Source organism: Melanerpes formicivorus, unplaced genomic scaffold (genome assembly GCF_026170545.1).
Source record: "Melanerpes formicivorus ecotype bairdi unplaced genomic scaffold, bMelFor1.0.p_v2 SCAF_33, whole genome shotgun sequence".
Classification (NCBI taxonomy): domain Eukaryota; kingdom Metazoa; phylum Chordata; class Aves; order Piciformes; family Picidae; genus Melanerpes; species Melanerpes formicivorus.
This window is the reverse complement of record NW_027142385.1, coordinates 5,587,203-5,602,475: the sequence shown is the minus strand read 5'-3', so window position 1 is coordinate 5,602,475 and position 15,273 is coordinate 5,587,203. Positions and strand designations below refer to the sequence as shown.

The 15,273-nt window shown below is 45.8% G+C and overlaps 2 protein-coding genes across 4 annotated transcripts in view; one reads left to right on the top strand and one right to left on the bottom strand.

The window, feature by feature from the left end:
• Positions 1–4,603, bottom strand: part of TTLL11 (tubulin tyrosine ligase like 11) — a 59,275-nt gene extending 54,672 nt beyond the window's left edge. For both annotated transcript variants that reach the window (XM_068155822.1, XM_068155823.1), the window contains exon 1: positions 4,202–4,603. In XM_068155822.1, the coding sequence (XP_068011923.1) occupies positions 4,202–4,558 (357 nt within the window). In that variant the 5' untranslated portion in view covers positions 4,559–4,603. The remainder of the gene's footprint in view (positions 1–4,201) is intronic.
• An 8,342-nt stretch (positions 4,604–12,945) lies between these two features.
• The window catches only part of LOC137449869 (carboxyl-terminal PDZ ligand of neuronal nitric oxide synthase protein-like), a 36,716-nt gene continuing 34,388 nt past the window's right edge, over positions 12,946–15,273 (top strand). For both annotated transcript variants that reach the window (XM_068155820.1, XM_068155819.1), the window contains exon 1: positions 12,946–13,235. In XM_068155820.1, coding sequence (XP_068011921.1) covers positions 12,960–13,235 — 276 coding nt within the window. In that variant the 5' untranslated portion in view covers positions 12,946–12,959. The remainder of the gene's footprint in view (positions 13,236–15,273) is intronic.

The window sequence follows — 15,273 nt, the reverse complement described above, 5'->3', positions numbered from 1 at the left end:
AAACAAAAGGCAGATGCTTGAAGCAGTTGTCTGTTCTCATAACTTCTGTCTATGGCTACCTGGCATCAGCTGGAATAGTCTCAGAACTGTTCTACCTGATGCTGAAGCCAAGGTGCACACAGCCTGGTGACTGGAGAACTCACAGCCGCAGCAGGACAGAGGCAGTAGGCATGACTGGAGCCGTTCTTGCCTCCCTGCGCTCATCCCATGCTGAAAACCCCAGAGTCTGGTCCTAGGATCAGTCACTATAAACAGCCTTCAACTCAGTAATGCTTTGAACAATTTAGTCCAAATCTTTTTTATTCAAGAGGTGAGGGATATTAGTCAGAACACATAAACAAGGAGCCACAAAGAGAATAAAATTGTTTCCACAGCCTTGACACAATTAATAATCCATCAGAGTCAAATCTGTCTGACAGGTCATTTCTACCTTCTGATTAGAAGCCAATAATGTAAATTGTCTCACAGGTCACATCAGTCTGTTCCATCACATTTAATGACAAGTTAAATGATTCTTGTCTTCCAGTCAGCTTCTCCCAGCGTAAAATTTCAAACTATTGTTATGCCTCCATGCAGCTACTGAACAGCAAGACAAATGGAACACTTAATGCTGGGATATTTGATGCCTGAGACATCTGCTTCTTCCATTTTCCTTGTAATTGAAAGCTAGCCAAAGAAATAATTTATTAAGTGATGAATAAACTCAGGATGCAAGCTCAATTTGTGCCCATTATTTCATTTGGCATATCATGTTCATTTAAAGAATCTGACACACTGAATCAGATAGTCCAATCTAGTGATGGGAGTAATTGCTTTGCTGGCATGTACACTGAAATTCTGCAATGCTTTTTAAAAGGTCTACCCCTGTGCATTACCTCAGACAGGGCTAGCTGGTAATTAAATTTACTCAAAATTCCCATAGCTGGCAACAGAATTTCAGTAATCAAAGTACGCTGCCTTGGACCCCTTCACCTCTTCCTCATGATCAATGCCATAGAACAAACCACTCACCAACATTAGCCATGTTTCCAGCATTCTTCCTTCTAACTTTTTTTTGTCTTATAATGGCATTTACCATATGTCAGATTGCTAAAATAAACTGCTATCATGTGGCCAAGTCTGTAATCACAGTGCATTATGTCTTACTGCTAAACATTATCAGGGTGCACATTGCAATAACAGACTATTAGTGAAACAAAGCCAGTCCAGCAAGGCAGGGTAACTACAGCGAGGAGCTTTCTGAACATACAACTTAAAACAACAACCAAACTCAACCCAGAGCCTACATGTCACTGTACTAATGCTATCCATTAGAGAGAAAAAGTTATCCATGAAGAGCAGCCCGCTTTCAAAAGCCTATTATGATGATGTCTCCTGCCCGATAACATATTCAGGCCAACACATCCAGCAGCAAACAGAGAAGAACAGAAACAAAACAAAAGCAGTAATGGGGAAAAATGTAAAAGAAGTGGGGAGGGAGGAAAAGGATCAAATATACCAAATCAAAGCCCAAGATGTAATCATCTTGGCAAGCAATTTTAAAGGAATGACAGCTGAATACCAGGCCCTGAAACATGAATATTTTAAATACATGCATTTCATTACTACTTTTATCCCACATTATTATAATGGATCCTACAAGAAACAACATCTGTGTTCCCTCTGCTGGTCCTGCTGCAGCACTGAAATTATTTCCAAGGCTCTGGCCACCAATGGCAGTTGGTTGAACTGTGCTATTTTTTCTAAGTATTTGTAAAGGAAAGCTTTCAAAGTTACGTGCAACCGGAATAAAAGAGTTTTCCCTGGATTTCTCAATGTTCATTTTTCTCTTCAAATCTAGACAAGACTTTACCTACTGATTGATTTTCTCTCTTTACTGAAGCCTGCTAGCTTGAAGTCAGCACTTTTTGTTCCCATCCTGGAAGGCTTTCACTATTGTATTTTCCACAATGTAAACAGTGCTCATGCTGATTCCCTTTTCACTACAAAATTAGACAAACACCAGAAAATGCTTTCTTGCCAAATGATGTCATGTTCATACTTATTAATCTATTTATAATCTCAAAAATACAGAGAAGTACATTACAGTGACTTTTTTTAGGGAAAGAATTATTTGCCATCCAGATGGTACAGTCAAACATCACAAAATTCCATATTAGGTCTCTCCTTTATTAAGAGCAGAAATTAAGTGGCCAGAAGAGGAAGCAACAGACTAAATGAAAATTATTGACTGAACTAATGGATGGAGGAGCAAGGATATTGAGGGAGACAGTAAACAAGGAAAGATGAAGTAAAGGCAGGAGGAGAATATAGATTAAAACAGTGCAGATATCCAAGAGCATGAGGAACAAGTCCACTTCTAGGACAGGATACCAAGCGTACAACGGATATGCAAAACAGTAAAAGCTCAGGCCATAGAAAAGAACAAATTAACCAGTAAGTATGGCTCATTACCAACATAATCTGTGAGGCTAAGTTAAATCAGTAATTCAGAAACACTCCCTGGAATGGCACTGGGCACTCTGAACATAAAACTTAACCACAAGAACAAAGAAATTAAGTGTGAAGTCCCCCTTGCCCTGTATGTCACTGAGTAACACACAGAGCAAGGCTGCTGACAGACACTCCACAGCTGCACTGAGGGGTAAGAGAGGTACACTCAGAAGGTTTTAATTTCATGCCTCTGGTGTTTCATTACTTTTTTGCTGTAAGAACAAGAGTTGAGAACTGAAGCATTTGTGCAATGAGACTTTGAAGATGTCCCACTGGATTTACAGCAAAAAAAATCCTGAAATCAAATTTCATGAAGAGAGAGAACAAGAAAGCATTACTCTTCCTGGCTAGAAGCAAGTATGTCTTTATGGTTTCAGAACACTATGAATAAATACAGTTAATATTTACTGCCACTCAATCCTCCAGAAAATACATCTACAGCAACTAACTCTGAGGTTAGCAACAACACAGAATGTACTGCCTACCCCAAGCCTGTACAAATATTGGTTTAAAATCATCAGGAGCACAGAAAGTTTATTATCTTGTGAGTGGGCGTCCCAAAGGCAGCTTTGCTAAGTGGTGCAGGTGCCATAGATCACACTGCTGCACTCTAGCTCTTGACACAAAGAAACATCTCATCCTCAGGCTTTGTCCTTCCACTTTATAACCCCTTCCAGCTTCTCTCCTCCAAATGGATTACAAGTATCCTTTCTCTTACAGAAGTTCCTCACAAAGCTCCTAGAAACCACCTCAACTTCTGCAAAAACAGTTGTAAAGTTATTATGGAAATAAAATCTTTACAATTTGAGAACAATTCAGCATCTGTAATCTCTTCAGCATTTAAATAGGGAGTCCCAAAGCATCTGTTCTGTGCCAGCCCACATACTGATTGTCATGACTCCAGTTCAGCATAGGCAGACCCTGAACTCCTCACCACACAGGGAAAACGTATTGACTCAAGCTGTAGGAAAAAGCCTTGTCTTCTCTGAATATAGAATTATTCAGAAAGCTAAAGCACGTTATGTACGTTTTATTAGGAGGTTTAATATGATTTCATTCATACACAATGCTCTTCGACGTGCCTTCAAGATAATCTGCGATGCAGATCCAATTGCCATCGGATCAGATAGCTGAGCTATCTGGTCATAACTTTTTGTCCACTGTCATGAGCCTTATGTCACGTACTCACACTATGAGAGAAAGAAGTGCAAATCGACACAACACGCCAAACATTTCTACATAGGGGTAGGTTTCTTTCTTGCCCTTTCCAGTGATCTGTTTAAGCTTTGAAGCATAATATCCGATTACCCCTATTTTAGCTTGCATAACTGCTGATAGCGCTCTTAGTCATGAATCAAATCAGCCTCCTGACTTGACTTCTAAGTAGAAATAACCCTTGTGTCGAGATGACACCCGCCGAGATAAGCCTCCGGCTCCAGAAGCCTGCTGTGGTGCGGGTTCAGGGAGGCAGGGGGAGGAGAAGGAGGGGGAAGGGAAAATGCTTTGACAGAGATAGACCCCAACGCAATGGAGGGAAGGTTTCCCCAGCACCGCCGACAGAGCAGCAGGGGATGCCGAGAGAAGGGCTGGAGCTCAGGCAAGCACTAGGCCGGGCCAGAGCCGGGAGGCTGGCGTGGAGGGAGAAACCAACCCCAAGCAGAACCTCCCGACAGCTGTGATCTAGGGGCCGGGGTCTGCGGGCGCTCACCTCCTTCCAGCGGAGCTGCCGCAGGCTGATCTTCAGCGCCTCCAGCGAGGTCTTGGCCTTGGAGCTGTCCACAGTGACGCGAGGACGCCGGACAGCGCGGCCCCCATCCTCCCCTCCGCGCCGGCCCGGGGCCCGCCGCCCCCTACCCCTTGCCGCCCGCCCAGGCGGGCCCTGCGAACCGGCACCGCGGCAGCTCCGCTCCCGGCTGGCCACGACAGGCAGCACCTCGTCTCCCGCTGGCTCCCCGGCTGACTGTCCGCTCTGCGGCTCCTCGGCGGGGAGGGCTGGGGAGCCGGGGGGCTCCTCTGCTTCCTGGGCCGGGGTGCAGCCCTGCGGCGGGACCCCCGCCGACTCCATCCCGCGGCGCGTTGCCTCGGCCCGGCCACCCCCGCTCCCCGCCCGTTGCCATGAAAGCGGAGCAGCGGATGGGCCACACAAGGGGCCAATCGCTGTCCGACGGTAACCCCACTTGCTCCGCCCCGACGGCGATGACGTTATATGGCCGAAGCGGCCATTTTGGGAGCGGGCAGGGCTGCCGGCGTGTTCCGGGGAGGCCATTTCGGAAAGGCGCTTGGCGGCCATCTTGGAAGCGGGCGGCGTGGGGCGGGAAATCGCCCCCGTAGGTGGTGGCAACCCCTCAGAGGCTGTCACCGCCTACGGTCGGTCATGTGGATCTGGATGGGCCTGACAGCCGTTGCCTTTATCATCGAAACTCTGTCCTGATTTAATTTCTGTGCGAAACTAAATCTATTATGTATAGCCTGGTGGCTTTTATGTGAGGCATGAATTGCGGGGGTCCTGGTTATGCTGAGACAAAACCCTGCTCCCCTGCCTTAGACCATGGCTCAGCTCTTATTTAGTTACCCTTGTCCATTAACGACCAATTTAATACCCTGGATTAATGCCCACTGATTAGTTTCCGTATTTTTTCTTTAATTACTTTTAATCCAAAGCCACCTGAAAAGCCCATGCTGAGGCATGCAGCTGGCAGAACGGCACTGGGCCTGGCTGAGGCATGACTGAGGGACACTTAGGCCCTAAACCTGTGCTGGAAATGGCTCCCAAGACGAGTATTTCTTTGGTCTATTTAATATTGCAATTGCACAGTTTCAGCCGAATACTATACTGCTAGAGTCACTTCAATCTCTGGATTTTAAACACGCTCGTAAATTGCCCCAGCGAGTCAAGCACACAGCGAGAAAATCCGACAAACCGCTCTTACGGTGTCAGTAACAGAATGGTCTTACCAGCAGTTACATGTATCGCTGGCCGTATTAGTTAAGAGGTGCTGAAACAGAACGTGTGAGAGAGCCGGCTGCTGTCTGAGAACTGCGAAAGCAGAGCTGTATGGAATGGGAAAGCAGAGGGCCGCGTGGGCAGGCGGTGGCGCTGCGCCCTGGGAAATCCAGCCGCGCTGCGAGGGACAGCGGCTGCGGCTGCGAGATGGGAAGCGGGGAAAAAAACCCGACAGGATGGTGTGTGAAGGAGTTGTGCTTCCGATAGGGAGCAAGACAAGACCAGACATCAGAAAAAAATATTTAAAAGAAAGCACACTTAAAAAAAAACCAAACCCACAACCAACACCCACAACCCACAAACCGCAGCAGAAGCTAAACGCTGGGACATCCAGGTAGTAGCAAGTTCAGATAAAAAGGTTCTGTCGAGACTAATCTCCTGACTGCGAAACTCCTCAGACAAGAAGGAGATATGAATGGCTCTTTTGCTCTGCTAGATCAGGTTTTAGGAACATCTGGATTAACATCTCATTTTCACCTCATATGCTTCCTGGTAGCTTATAGAAAGCAAGACACAAGATGCAGTGTGTCAGTAACTGGGGGTCTATGTGTGGACCCCTTCCCATAAGTCAGTAGCAGTTTATAAAGAAGAAAGTTTAACCACCTGAGATACTCTCTTATTTCCGCAGCAAACTCAAACTTCACCTGCACTCTTATCACTACTTCTATTTTTAAAATGTGTCACCTATTTTCCACCATTTACTCTTTGCAGGCAACAAATAAACTCATTAATTAATTAGATTTGTGTCTTACCACGTGAAGTGACCACAGGAAAGCTGAGGTCATACAGCTCCTCCTTGGCCACGCTCAGGTTGCTATTAAATGATGTGTGTTAGTTTTTTTTTATAGCTGTGACAATTCTTAATTAAAAACTTGGGAGTGTTTCCTAGTGCAAACAGGAGCCTGTAACTTTGGCAAGGCTGATCTGTCCAGGTGGTGTGTCCATCAACAAAGGGTACGTGTTGTCTCACCGACCACCACCAGATGTTGGTATTTGCCAACCCAACTTCAATCTTAAATGGTGACCTGATGGTCTCTTATTTTACTGCCTGGCCTCTGGATTAACAATTTTTTTAACATATATTAAAGATTTATCTTCACCAATGTCAGCAGTGCTGAAGGAAAGCCAGGGAAATAGTTAAGATGGGCCCAGGCGTTAAGAGGCTTTGGAGTATGGGAAATACCAAACAAAATTATTGCAAAGGAGAAATATTTTTATATCTAATTATTATATACCCATATTCCTTACAGGCTAATAATGTACTAGTTGTTTCTCTACCAGAGAAGCTGTAATGCATCAGATACCTGGTTTGCACTGTATTACATGGATAAAACCTTAATTTCATGGTGAGATAAATAGACATAGTCTGTAGCATGCAGCATGAAGTCAGACTGTATATGGTGTTCAGGTACTGCAAGGTAGGGGGGTAAAGTATAGGTTGAGTAGTAATAAGGTAGCAAGGTAATGCAGTAGGAGAGTGTATCCTGCTGAATACTGCAAGCTGAATTGAGCAGCAGGAGAGAAAATACCTGAAACTTTAGATCATCTATTCCCTGTGAGGAGAGGGGAAATCTGAAGTTACTGTGTGCTTGTTTAAACACAAGTTTATATCCTGAGACCCCTGCCCAGAGAGGGTTGTTAAGAACAAATTGTTACTGTCTTGTGGTAACAAGCAAACAAGACTTCTGTCCAGGAGATCTGTACATCTGTCAGACTGTGCTGGGAAAAATATCAATGAATTTCTTTTCTGAATCATCTTCCAGTGTCACAGTGGTGATGGTATTTGTGGGCATGACAGAACAACATGTTCTCTCCTACACAGGAGGGAACTTGCCAGAGTATTGGTATGTGTGTATATTTATTGGCACAGTATTGCATACCTTCAAGAAACTTCAATTCCAGTCTCACAGGATTTTGGCCTTGTAAGAGTCCTGATCTCCTAATGCAATGCCCCTGTACTTTTATTAGGTAAGTTCAGGATATCAAATATAACAGGGTGCTACTCTAGTCCAATGGGAATGATGAAGGACACATTATATAGTATTTTACTCATCTCTTAGGCAAACAACTTCACTCTCATTCCTCCTAAATTGTAACTCACTGAGTCATTATACCATGACATGGTTAACCTGATATTTTGTGTGAGCAAACACGTGGCTTCCCATGATGTGTGCAGGTAACAACAGATCCAAGGATGAGTCTGGCAATAAAGCAGTTTTACAGGTGCAAACCACTGATGGGTAACAGACTGCAGCACCACTCCAAAGATCAGCCTGAGCAGCAGGTACTCTGTATGTATTTGCAGAAATATTCTCATTGAAAACCTAATTCTAAGAGTGATACTTTCCCAGTCAGTAAAACTGAAGAGCATGAGATTCACATGACAGTCTGCTGATGCAAGCAACTCAGACTGAAAGTGAACTGTACTGCCAGCTTGTGGCATACAGAATTCATGAGGTAGACATGCCAACATAGCAAGCTCATGAGTTTAGTAAGTAACATTTTTCTTAAATCATAAATTTGACTTCTTCCAGTAAGCTGTCAGGTTATGGAGTCTGGATCAAAACTTCTAGCCTTTAGCTAGCATCATAAGGACAACAAATGTATTATTTCCTACAGTTTTAAAGATAGCCAAGACAAGGAAAGCATTAAGTAGCTTGCAATGTGCAAAAACCCAAAGTAAACAAACCCAACCCAAAACCATATAGTATTTTAAAATATCACCTAAAACTGTCTTCCTAACTGTGGCAAAACAAGAATTATTTGCAGAAAGACTTTAATTATAATTTAGGAAAAGAGTACATTCCCCAAGATATTATGGTGCTGGGGGGAAAAAAAAAGTTACTCATTAAGGACTATCCAGCAGTGTCTGAAGTTAGTAATTCCTTTTGCAGTGATGGGGAGTATCTTCTGTCAGCTGTACTGTCACAAATCAGTAAGAAAGCAGTGCTCTATAAAATGAAAAGGCACAAGAAAACATACCTAGCAAACAGATCCACTTGGAAAATAGCCATGGTGGTGTTATGCTTCAGCCTGGGTTTCTCTGTACATATCAACCCATGCTCCCAATGTTTATATTAGATCACTGAAGAGTTGTGGTTGACCTACATATGCAAACAAAACATTTGCTGCATACTTGGGGTGGGGGGATTTGCATGATAGAAGATGATGCAAATATGCATAATTGTAGATGACACTTTTCATTCCCGAGTCCTGCTGCAGAGAACTTTGAACTGGCCATGCGTGAAAGAGGCTTGCAATTCTAACAGGCAGATTGCCTGGCCGTGCTGCTAAGATGAACCTCCCAGACATTAAGCTTCTGTTTCTTCTTGTGCAACATAAATCTGGTGTAATCATCAAACCAAGCATGCCCTGTACTTGCAGAGGACTCACATGATACTGACTGAGAGGGGCTGAAACAATGACAGTTCCACATTTCACATTCGAGTGTATGCCATGCGGCAGCTTCAGAACTAAAACATTTTGCTTGTGAGTTTTCTCTGTTTGCTTTGAATCCTCAACACAACAGGGGGGAACCTCACACAGTTTCAGTCAACAGTACCTAATTTTCTATTCTTGCCTCCATATTTCATCCCACAGACATATTTTTAGGACGATTGGTGCCACTAGGCTTATTACCTGGTTAAAGCTTTTAATTTATCACTTAGTGACTATGTGTGATAGGGAGTTATCTGATGTAAAGCAAACCAGGGGAACTGAAACATTTCTGATCAATCTTTGGTTTTGGTAATTTATCTATAGAGAAGAGTTCCAATTTTGGCACTGGTTGGGGGTTTCAATTTGGTTCCATCACTTCTGTCAAGAGGAAACTCAAGATCAATTCATTTAAATGAAGGTTGAGCAGTTGCATGGCAGGGAAATCAGCTGTCAAATCTATAAGGGATGTCCACAGGCACACTGCAAGTCTGACAGCAGGGTAGAGCACCAGTGCCTTTGCTCTAAAAATTGCACCAATACAAATAGTGTTTGTTGTTAATGACATTGATAAAGTTAAAGGACAAAACCAGAGAGTAAGCATGCACAGATCTCTCGGATCCTACAAGTATGAGATGGAAGTAATTTCCTGTAATGGAGGTTTTGTCTGCCATTACTGGATGCCTGTCTGGTGGTTCTTGCTATGTCACATCTTATGCATCCTTTAAAATCTTTGCAGTGCTGCTGCGCAGAAATCAGTGATTAAAATGGTTAGCAGAAAGGAGGAAAATTCCTTGGCATCAAGACTAGGTCTTCTTGGGAACGCATGCAGTGCCTCTGCAACTCCTTTCTCTGAGTTGTGAAGGTGGGTTCAGAAGAAGCCTAACAGGATCAGCCAGGAGCAATGGCTACCTTCCCTGGAAACCAACTGGTGAAGCGATTACAGGACACCCTGCATGTAATATCCACTACCTGATCTACACCACACTTGAGGGCTCTTCAAAAAATGAAGCAATATAGGAATAGGGGCTGCCATGCAGAGTAAACATCAATGCTGACAGGAATGTGCAGCCATGTGAGAGAAAGGGAAGGAAAGAAATCTTCACAGCCTATGCCTCAAAAAGAAAGTTGATATAAGCTTGTTCTCTGAAAAAGAACACTTGAAATTGTGAGCCAAGAAGCTGTCTTTGGTTCTTCACTCCTACTGTGTTCAGAGAAATGGGACTTTCTGTGTGTGCTGTGCACATCAAAGGAATAACTAGCTCAGTACCTCCATCTGATGCAAACACCCACTAGGAAGTTTGGCTAACTGCTCGCATCAAGAAGGGGTAATGCTAGTAGGGGTTTGTTTATACTAAACATCCATGACAATGTACTATGTAACTTTTTAATTTCACATATTTGCCCAGTTTCATTATCCAGAAGGAAAGGCATACAGCTTTCTTACTTGAAATGGACTCAAATTTTTTTTCCCAACAAACAAACCAGAAAGTTAACAGCTTTTTAAGTTTAGCAGCCTTCAAACTCAATTCTCAAACACAGATCCAAACCATTGCCCTTCGAAGAGCTAAGCCCTATGAAAAGTTCACAGAAGTTAATGAACATGGAATATTAAACACCTCCATTCAATTGTGATCTAACACAAACTGGCACTGCAAGCTTTATTAAATCACAGTTGCCTTATTTTCCTCAGGATTCCCATGAGATGTTTCTTTTCCCCTACTCAAAGGATTTTATAATCTGCAGGATACTGGAGAGCACCAGAACAGAAAGAAAAAGACCACGCTTGTTATTTCATCCTGTTCTTTCCATCATATTAAAAATGTGACTATCCCAAGCAAAGCCTGTGTGCTCTCATTCTCCCTTGTGGTAGTGGGAGGGTAATGAGGAGGAACTTTTAGCAGCTTAGCACCGTGGCAGGTTCATGCATGTCTCAGTTAAAATGCAGTGTTGCAGAATCAATGTAGAGACTCCACCAGCAGCGTCTCTGTTAGTTTTTTTTTCCCTTACTAGCTTTGCTGGCATTAGCATCAAAGGAAGCACAAGCATAGGCTGACTGGGTGGCATCTCCACCTCTTGGGGCTTAGGAAAACCAAAGTACTGAATCTTGCTCACTCACTCCAAGGACATTTGCACACAAAATCTAGGTTATTGATTCAGGTCAACAGATATTTTTAAAATCAAGATTCATACAAGATAAGAGAAGTGCCATGGAATGTTCTACACCACCACGAAGATCACATAAAATATCACCATCTTCAGATCAGATGCATATCGAGCAGAAACCACCTTATGTATTTACATACCTGAGTTATGCTGTATAGCTCTATGGAAGAGGGATTAGCATAAACATGTAAATACTCAAATGAGAGGATAATGAAATGTTATAATTTGGAAGAAAGAACACAGAAGTCTGTCTGAGAACAGAAAAACTCAGCAAAGACAGGAGTCTGACAACAGAACCCATCCCAGGAAAGTGCCCAAACAAGCTGCTAATGTCACAAAATACTTGAACACGTAGGCTCACAGTCAATGAACCATTATTAATTCTTTGGGCTTTTTTTTTTTCCCCCTCAATTATAAGTTTCTGGATTTTTGGCTCTTGCCCATCTCCCACTGACTTACAAGTACTCAGAGGTGCCGAGAAACTCAGAGTGATTACACTTCTGAGATGGAGTCAGGGAGTTGTGTACTGACCACCTGTGGCCAACATTTTCTTTCTTGCTAATGTGAAAGCCACATAAAAGGTGATGTACAACAATGTTCCAGCATCTGTCTAGGGAGTTATTTGTATGACAAAAAGTTGTAACCACTAATTCAATTCTGGGGAACCCAGGTGAGGTCATTTGGAGTACATATAAGCCTCCACTCCTTGGGTTCTACACAATACCCATTTCTGGTAATTCCTGTAAAAGGCTTATTTAAGGGGGCTACACTAACAGTCTGAAGACAAGTCTTGGGTCTTGCCATCACAGCTGTGCACATGCCTCATCCCTTACCTGTCCTGGTACCTGAGAGCATCCTAGTACAAGGGCTCACCAGCACACTAGCAGTGCCTCACCACTGAGACAGAGCTGGAAGCAAGGAACACCACGAGCACACAGGTACAGCAAAAATCCTGACAATACAGAGAGAGTCAGTGGACTTCAGCTGTGTGACTGGCTTCTGACACAGGGCACATGGTAATTATTAACTTTCACTAACATTTGACCTAGAGAATGGTTTTAGTCCACCACCCTCATGCAGGAGCTGCAGTGAGATGCTGGATCATTGTGTACATCATCATTTTAGAATTCCTAAAGAAAATGGAGCAAAAGCTGCTGACATGATGTGATGCCACTTGCACTGTCCAGAAAAAAAGCCCCAAAAAACTCAAAACAATTTGATTAAAATGAAACTCTATGCACAACCTTTGCCCTCAGGAGCACAGTGCTGCAGCTCACAGCCAAGGCAACACCTACTCCAAGGCATGTTCTGGACATTCCCTTGCTCTACGTTTACACCTGATAACTGGCATTTGGTATTGTGCCCTCACGGTTGTGCCATGGAATCGCTCCTCTGTAACATGGCACCATCAGGTGAAGTGAACCCCAGACAGAACCTCCATAAGCCAAACCCCAACGTGACAGACACTTCAGGGATTCATTGCCCAGCCTACAGAGGAGACTTCACAAGACATAACCTTTCCAGATCCACGGAGCTCTGCTCCTCCCCGAGGGCCAAGGCCAGCTGTCCCCGGGTGCCCGAGGCAATGCTGAACCTGGCATTACCCAAAACAGGTGGCACAAGGCCCGGATCACCGGCTCGGGGCGGCTGCAGCGGGGCTCAACCAGTGCCGGTCGGTTCGGGGAACCTCCGCGGTGCCAGAGCCGGCCATGGCCCCGTGACGTCTGTGCCCTGCCCTGCGGCAGCCGGGCCGCGGCTCGCGGTGGCACCGGGGCCGGCGGCGCTGCCAGGCGAGGCGGGGCGGCCGCGAGCAGGGCGGGCTCCCGCCGCCCCCCGCATCACATGAGGGAACTTCGGGCCAATGGCGCCGCGGCGAGGGCCGGGGCCCCGCTCGCACCCGCGGACGCTCATTCAAAACGCGGCCGGGCTCGGGCACCGGCAGTCCGTACCCCTGTGCCTGGGCTCCGGGGAGCCGGGCGCTGCCGGCGGGGATGCCCGGTGGGGCCGCGGCCTGAGGCGGCCGCCCGCCGCCATGCCGGTGAAGAACCGGTACAACCTGGTGGACGATGGCTGCGACTCCCGCGTCCCGCTGCACAACGAGGAGGCCTTCCAGCACGGCATCCACTTCCAGGCCAAGGTGAGCCCCGGCCGCGCTCCCCCACCCCCGGGCGGCGACGGGCCCAGCAGGACCCTCGGTCGGGGGGTGCAGCAGGGACCCCCTGCCTCGTTGTCAGAGCCCCTCGGCCCTCCCCGGCTCCGGTGGGCTTTGACAGAGGCTGCCCTGCATAGCACGCTTAGCCCTCTCCTGTTGCGGACCGACCCTGGGCACAGCTGCCACCGGTGGAGCGTGTGCTGGCCATGGGGACAGTGGCACCGCAGGACCGATCGCACTGGGAGCTCAAGGCCGGAGCTTTCTGTGCCCTCTTCCAGCAGTGCCTATGGGGTATTCTTCATCTCTGGCAGTGCCCCTAGCCCATGCACCTGTGTGCTGGATCTAAGATAGTCTAAAGAAAACACCAATAAATTACAAAAGCCTTACATTTGGTTATTGCAATCAAACAGGTTTTTGCTCTTTTCCCAGTGTTTTTTTTCAGCTCTTTAATCTTTAGAAGCTGCCTTCTGTGTGCTATTTGGGAACTGATCTGGAAAGACCCCTCTTGACATTGCACTGGATGCTGCCTGTGCCAGGCGCACATCCTTGCTCAGTCTGGTGCCTGTGCTGTTCCCCACCAGGCAGGACCCTGTTCCTACTGCAGCGAGGTAACAGCTCTCTATTCCCCTGGAAACCAGCAGCCTGTTATGTGCTGCTTAAAACCATCTGAGCGCCTTACTCCATCTGACCTGTTCCCTGCATGGAAGGCTGGGCAGGCAAGGTCTTCGTCTAAATGCAGGCAGTCTTCAGGTATCAGAGAGGAACACTGATTCTGTCAGTAATCTAATATTGATCATGAAGGAGATCTGGCAGCACAGCATTGCTCTCTGAAAGTGACTCCACTGGAATTGGCATTCTGTAGACATTGCAGGGAATGGGTTTTTAATACAGCTGACAAGAAGAATTGCATTTTGCTGGAGCAACTCTAGGGTTCCCTTCACCCTCTTTGCAGGTGGCCTAACATGGATTAGCAATGGAATTCACGCCTGCTGTCTCCTGAGCTGGGAAGAAGGGGCATATATATTGAAATAAAGCTCTGAAATGCGGATTTGGTGCATTTTGGCTTTCCTGCTGAAAGAGCTGTAAGGTTTAAGCAGGATATAGGATGAGTCTGAGTAGACAGTTCATCATGGACTTTAAGAAATCTCTGTCTTTTGTAGGGAAGCAAAACAATCTTTGATTTCTCTTTTTAAATTAACATTTTCTATGACACAGACTCTGCTGAGGGGAAGAAAAATCCTTATTTTGATTTTTAGATGTGAAGCAACTGTACCTTTAACTGAGTGAAAGGGGCTCCTTCAGGCATCCAGAGCTTATTCAGAGAGTGGCTAACATGCTGTTGAGATGTGTGGGTCTGAGTTAGGCTTTTTCCATTACCTTAGTAACATGCTTGTATTTTGCTCTGAAATCTGTCACTTCCAATTAAGACACTCATTGTGGGCACATCAGTCAGCTGCAACTCTGACAATGACAAGGCTGTAAGTGGCTGCCAGGTGTCTCGCACCAGGCGATCCTACTGACCACATTCAGTCTCTGATCTCCACATACCAAACTGTCTTGCTTGCCCTGTAATCTTCAGGGACAAACTTCAGGAGGTCAGTCCTGGGAGTTGCTTTTGGAAGGGTGGCTGTTTGTGCAGAGCTTCGAGAGCTGGCAGGGCTCTGCCTGGGAGCATGACTACCCAAGCCGCAGCGAGGCCAAAGCAGGGAGTTTGGGAGGATCAATTCTGGCTCAGTCACCAGCTCTCCTCTTGTCCCCACCCATTCATTTTTCTTTGGTGGCACGGCCTGTTCCCTGCTGCAGCTCTGTTCTTTACAGACAAAAGGCCAGCTGGCTGCACTGAATTATTCTGGATTACCTGTGACTGTACTGACAGCCACCGCGGAGCAGGGAAGGAAATGCCTGCAACCCAGAGACCACAGATCTGGAGCAATACAGATATGCCCTCGCCACCAGCACGGAGGGAGATCCTGGTTCTGTTGCTTTCTTCCCTGCTGCCCTCAAGCTCTCATGGTCTGAGTGG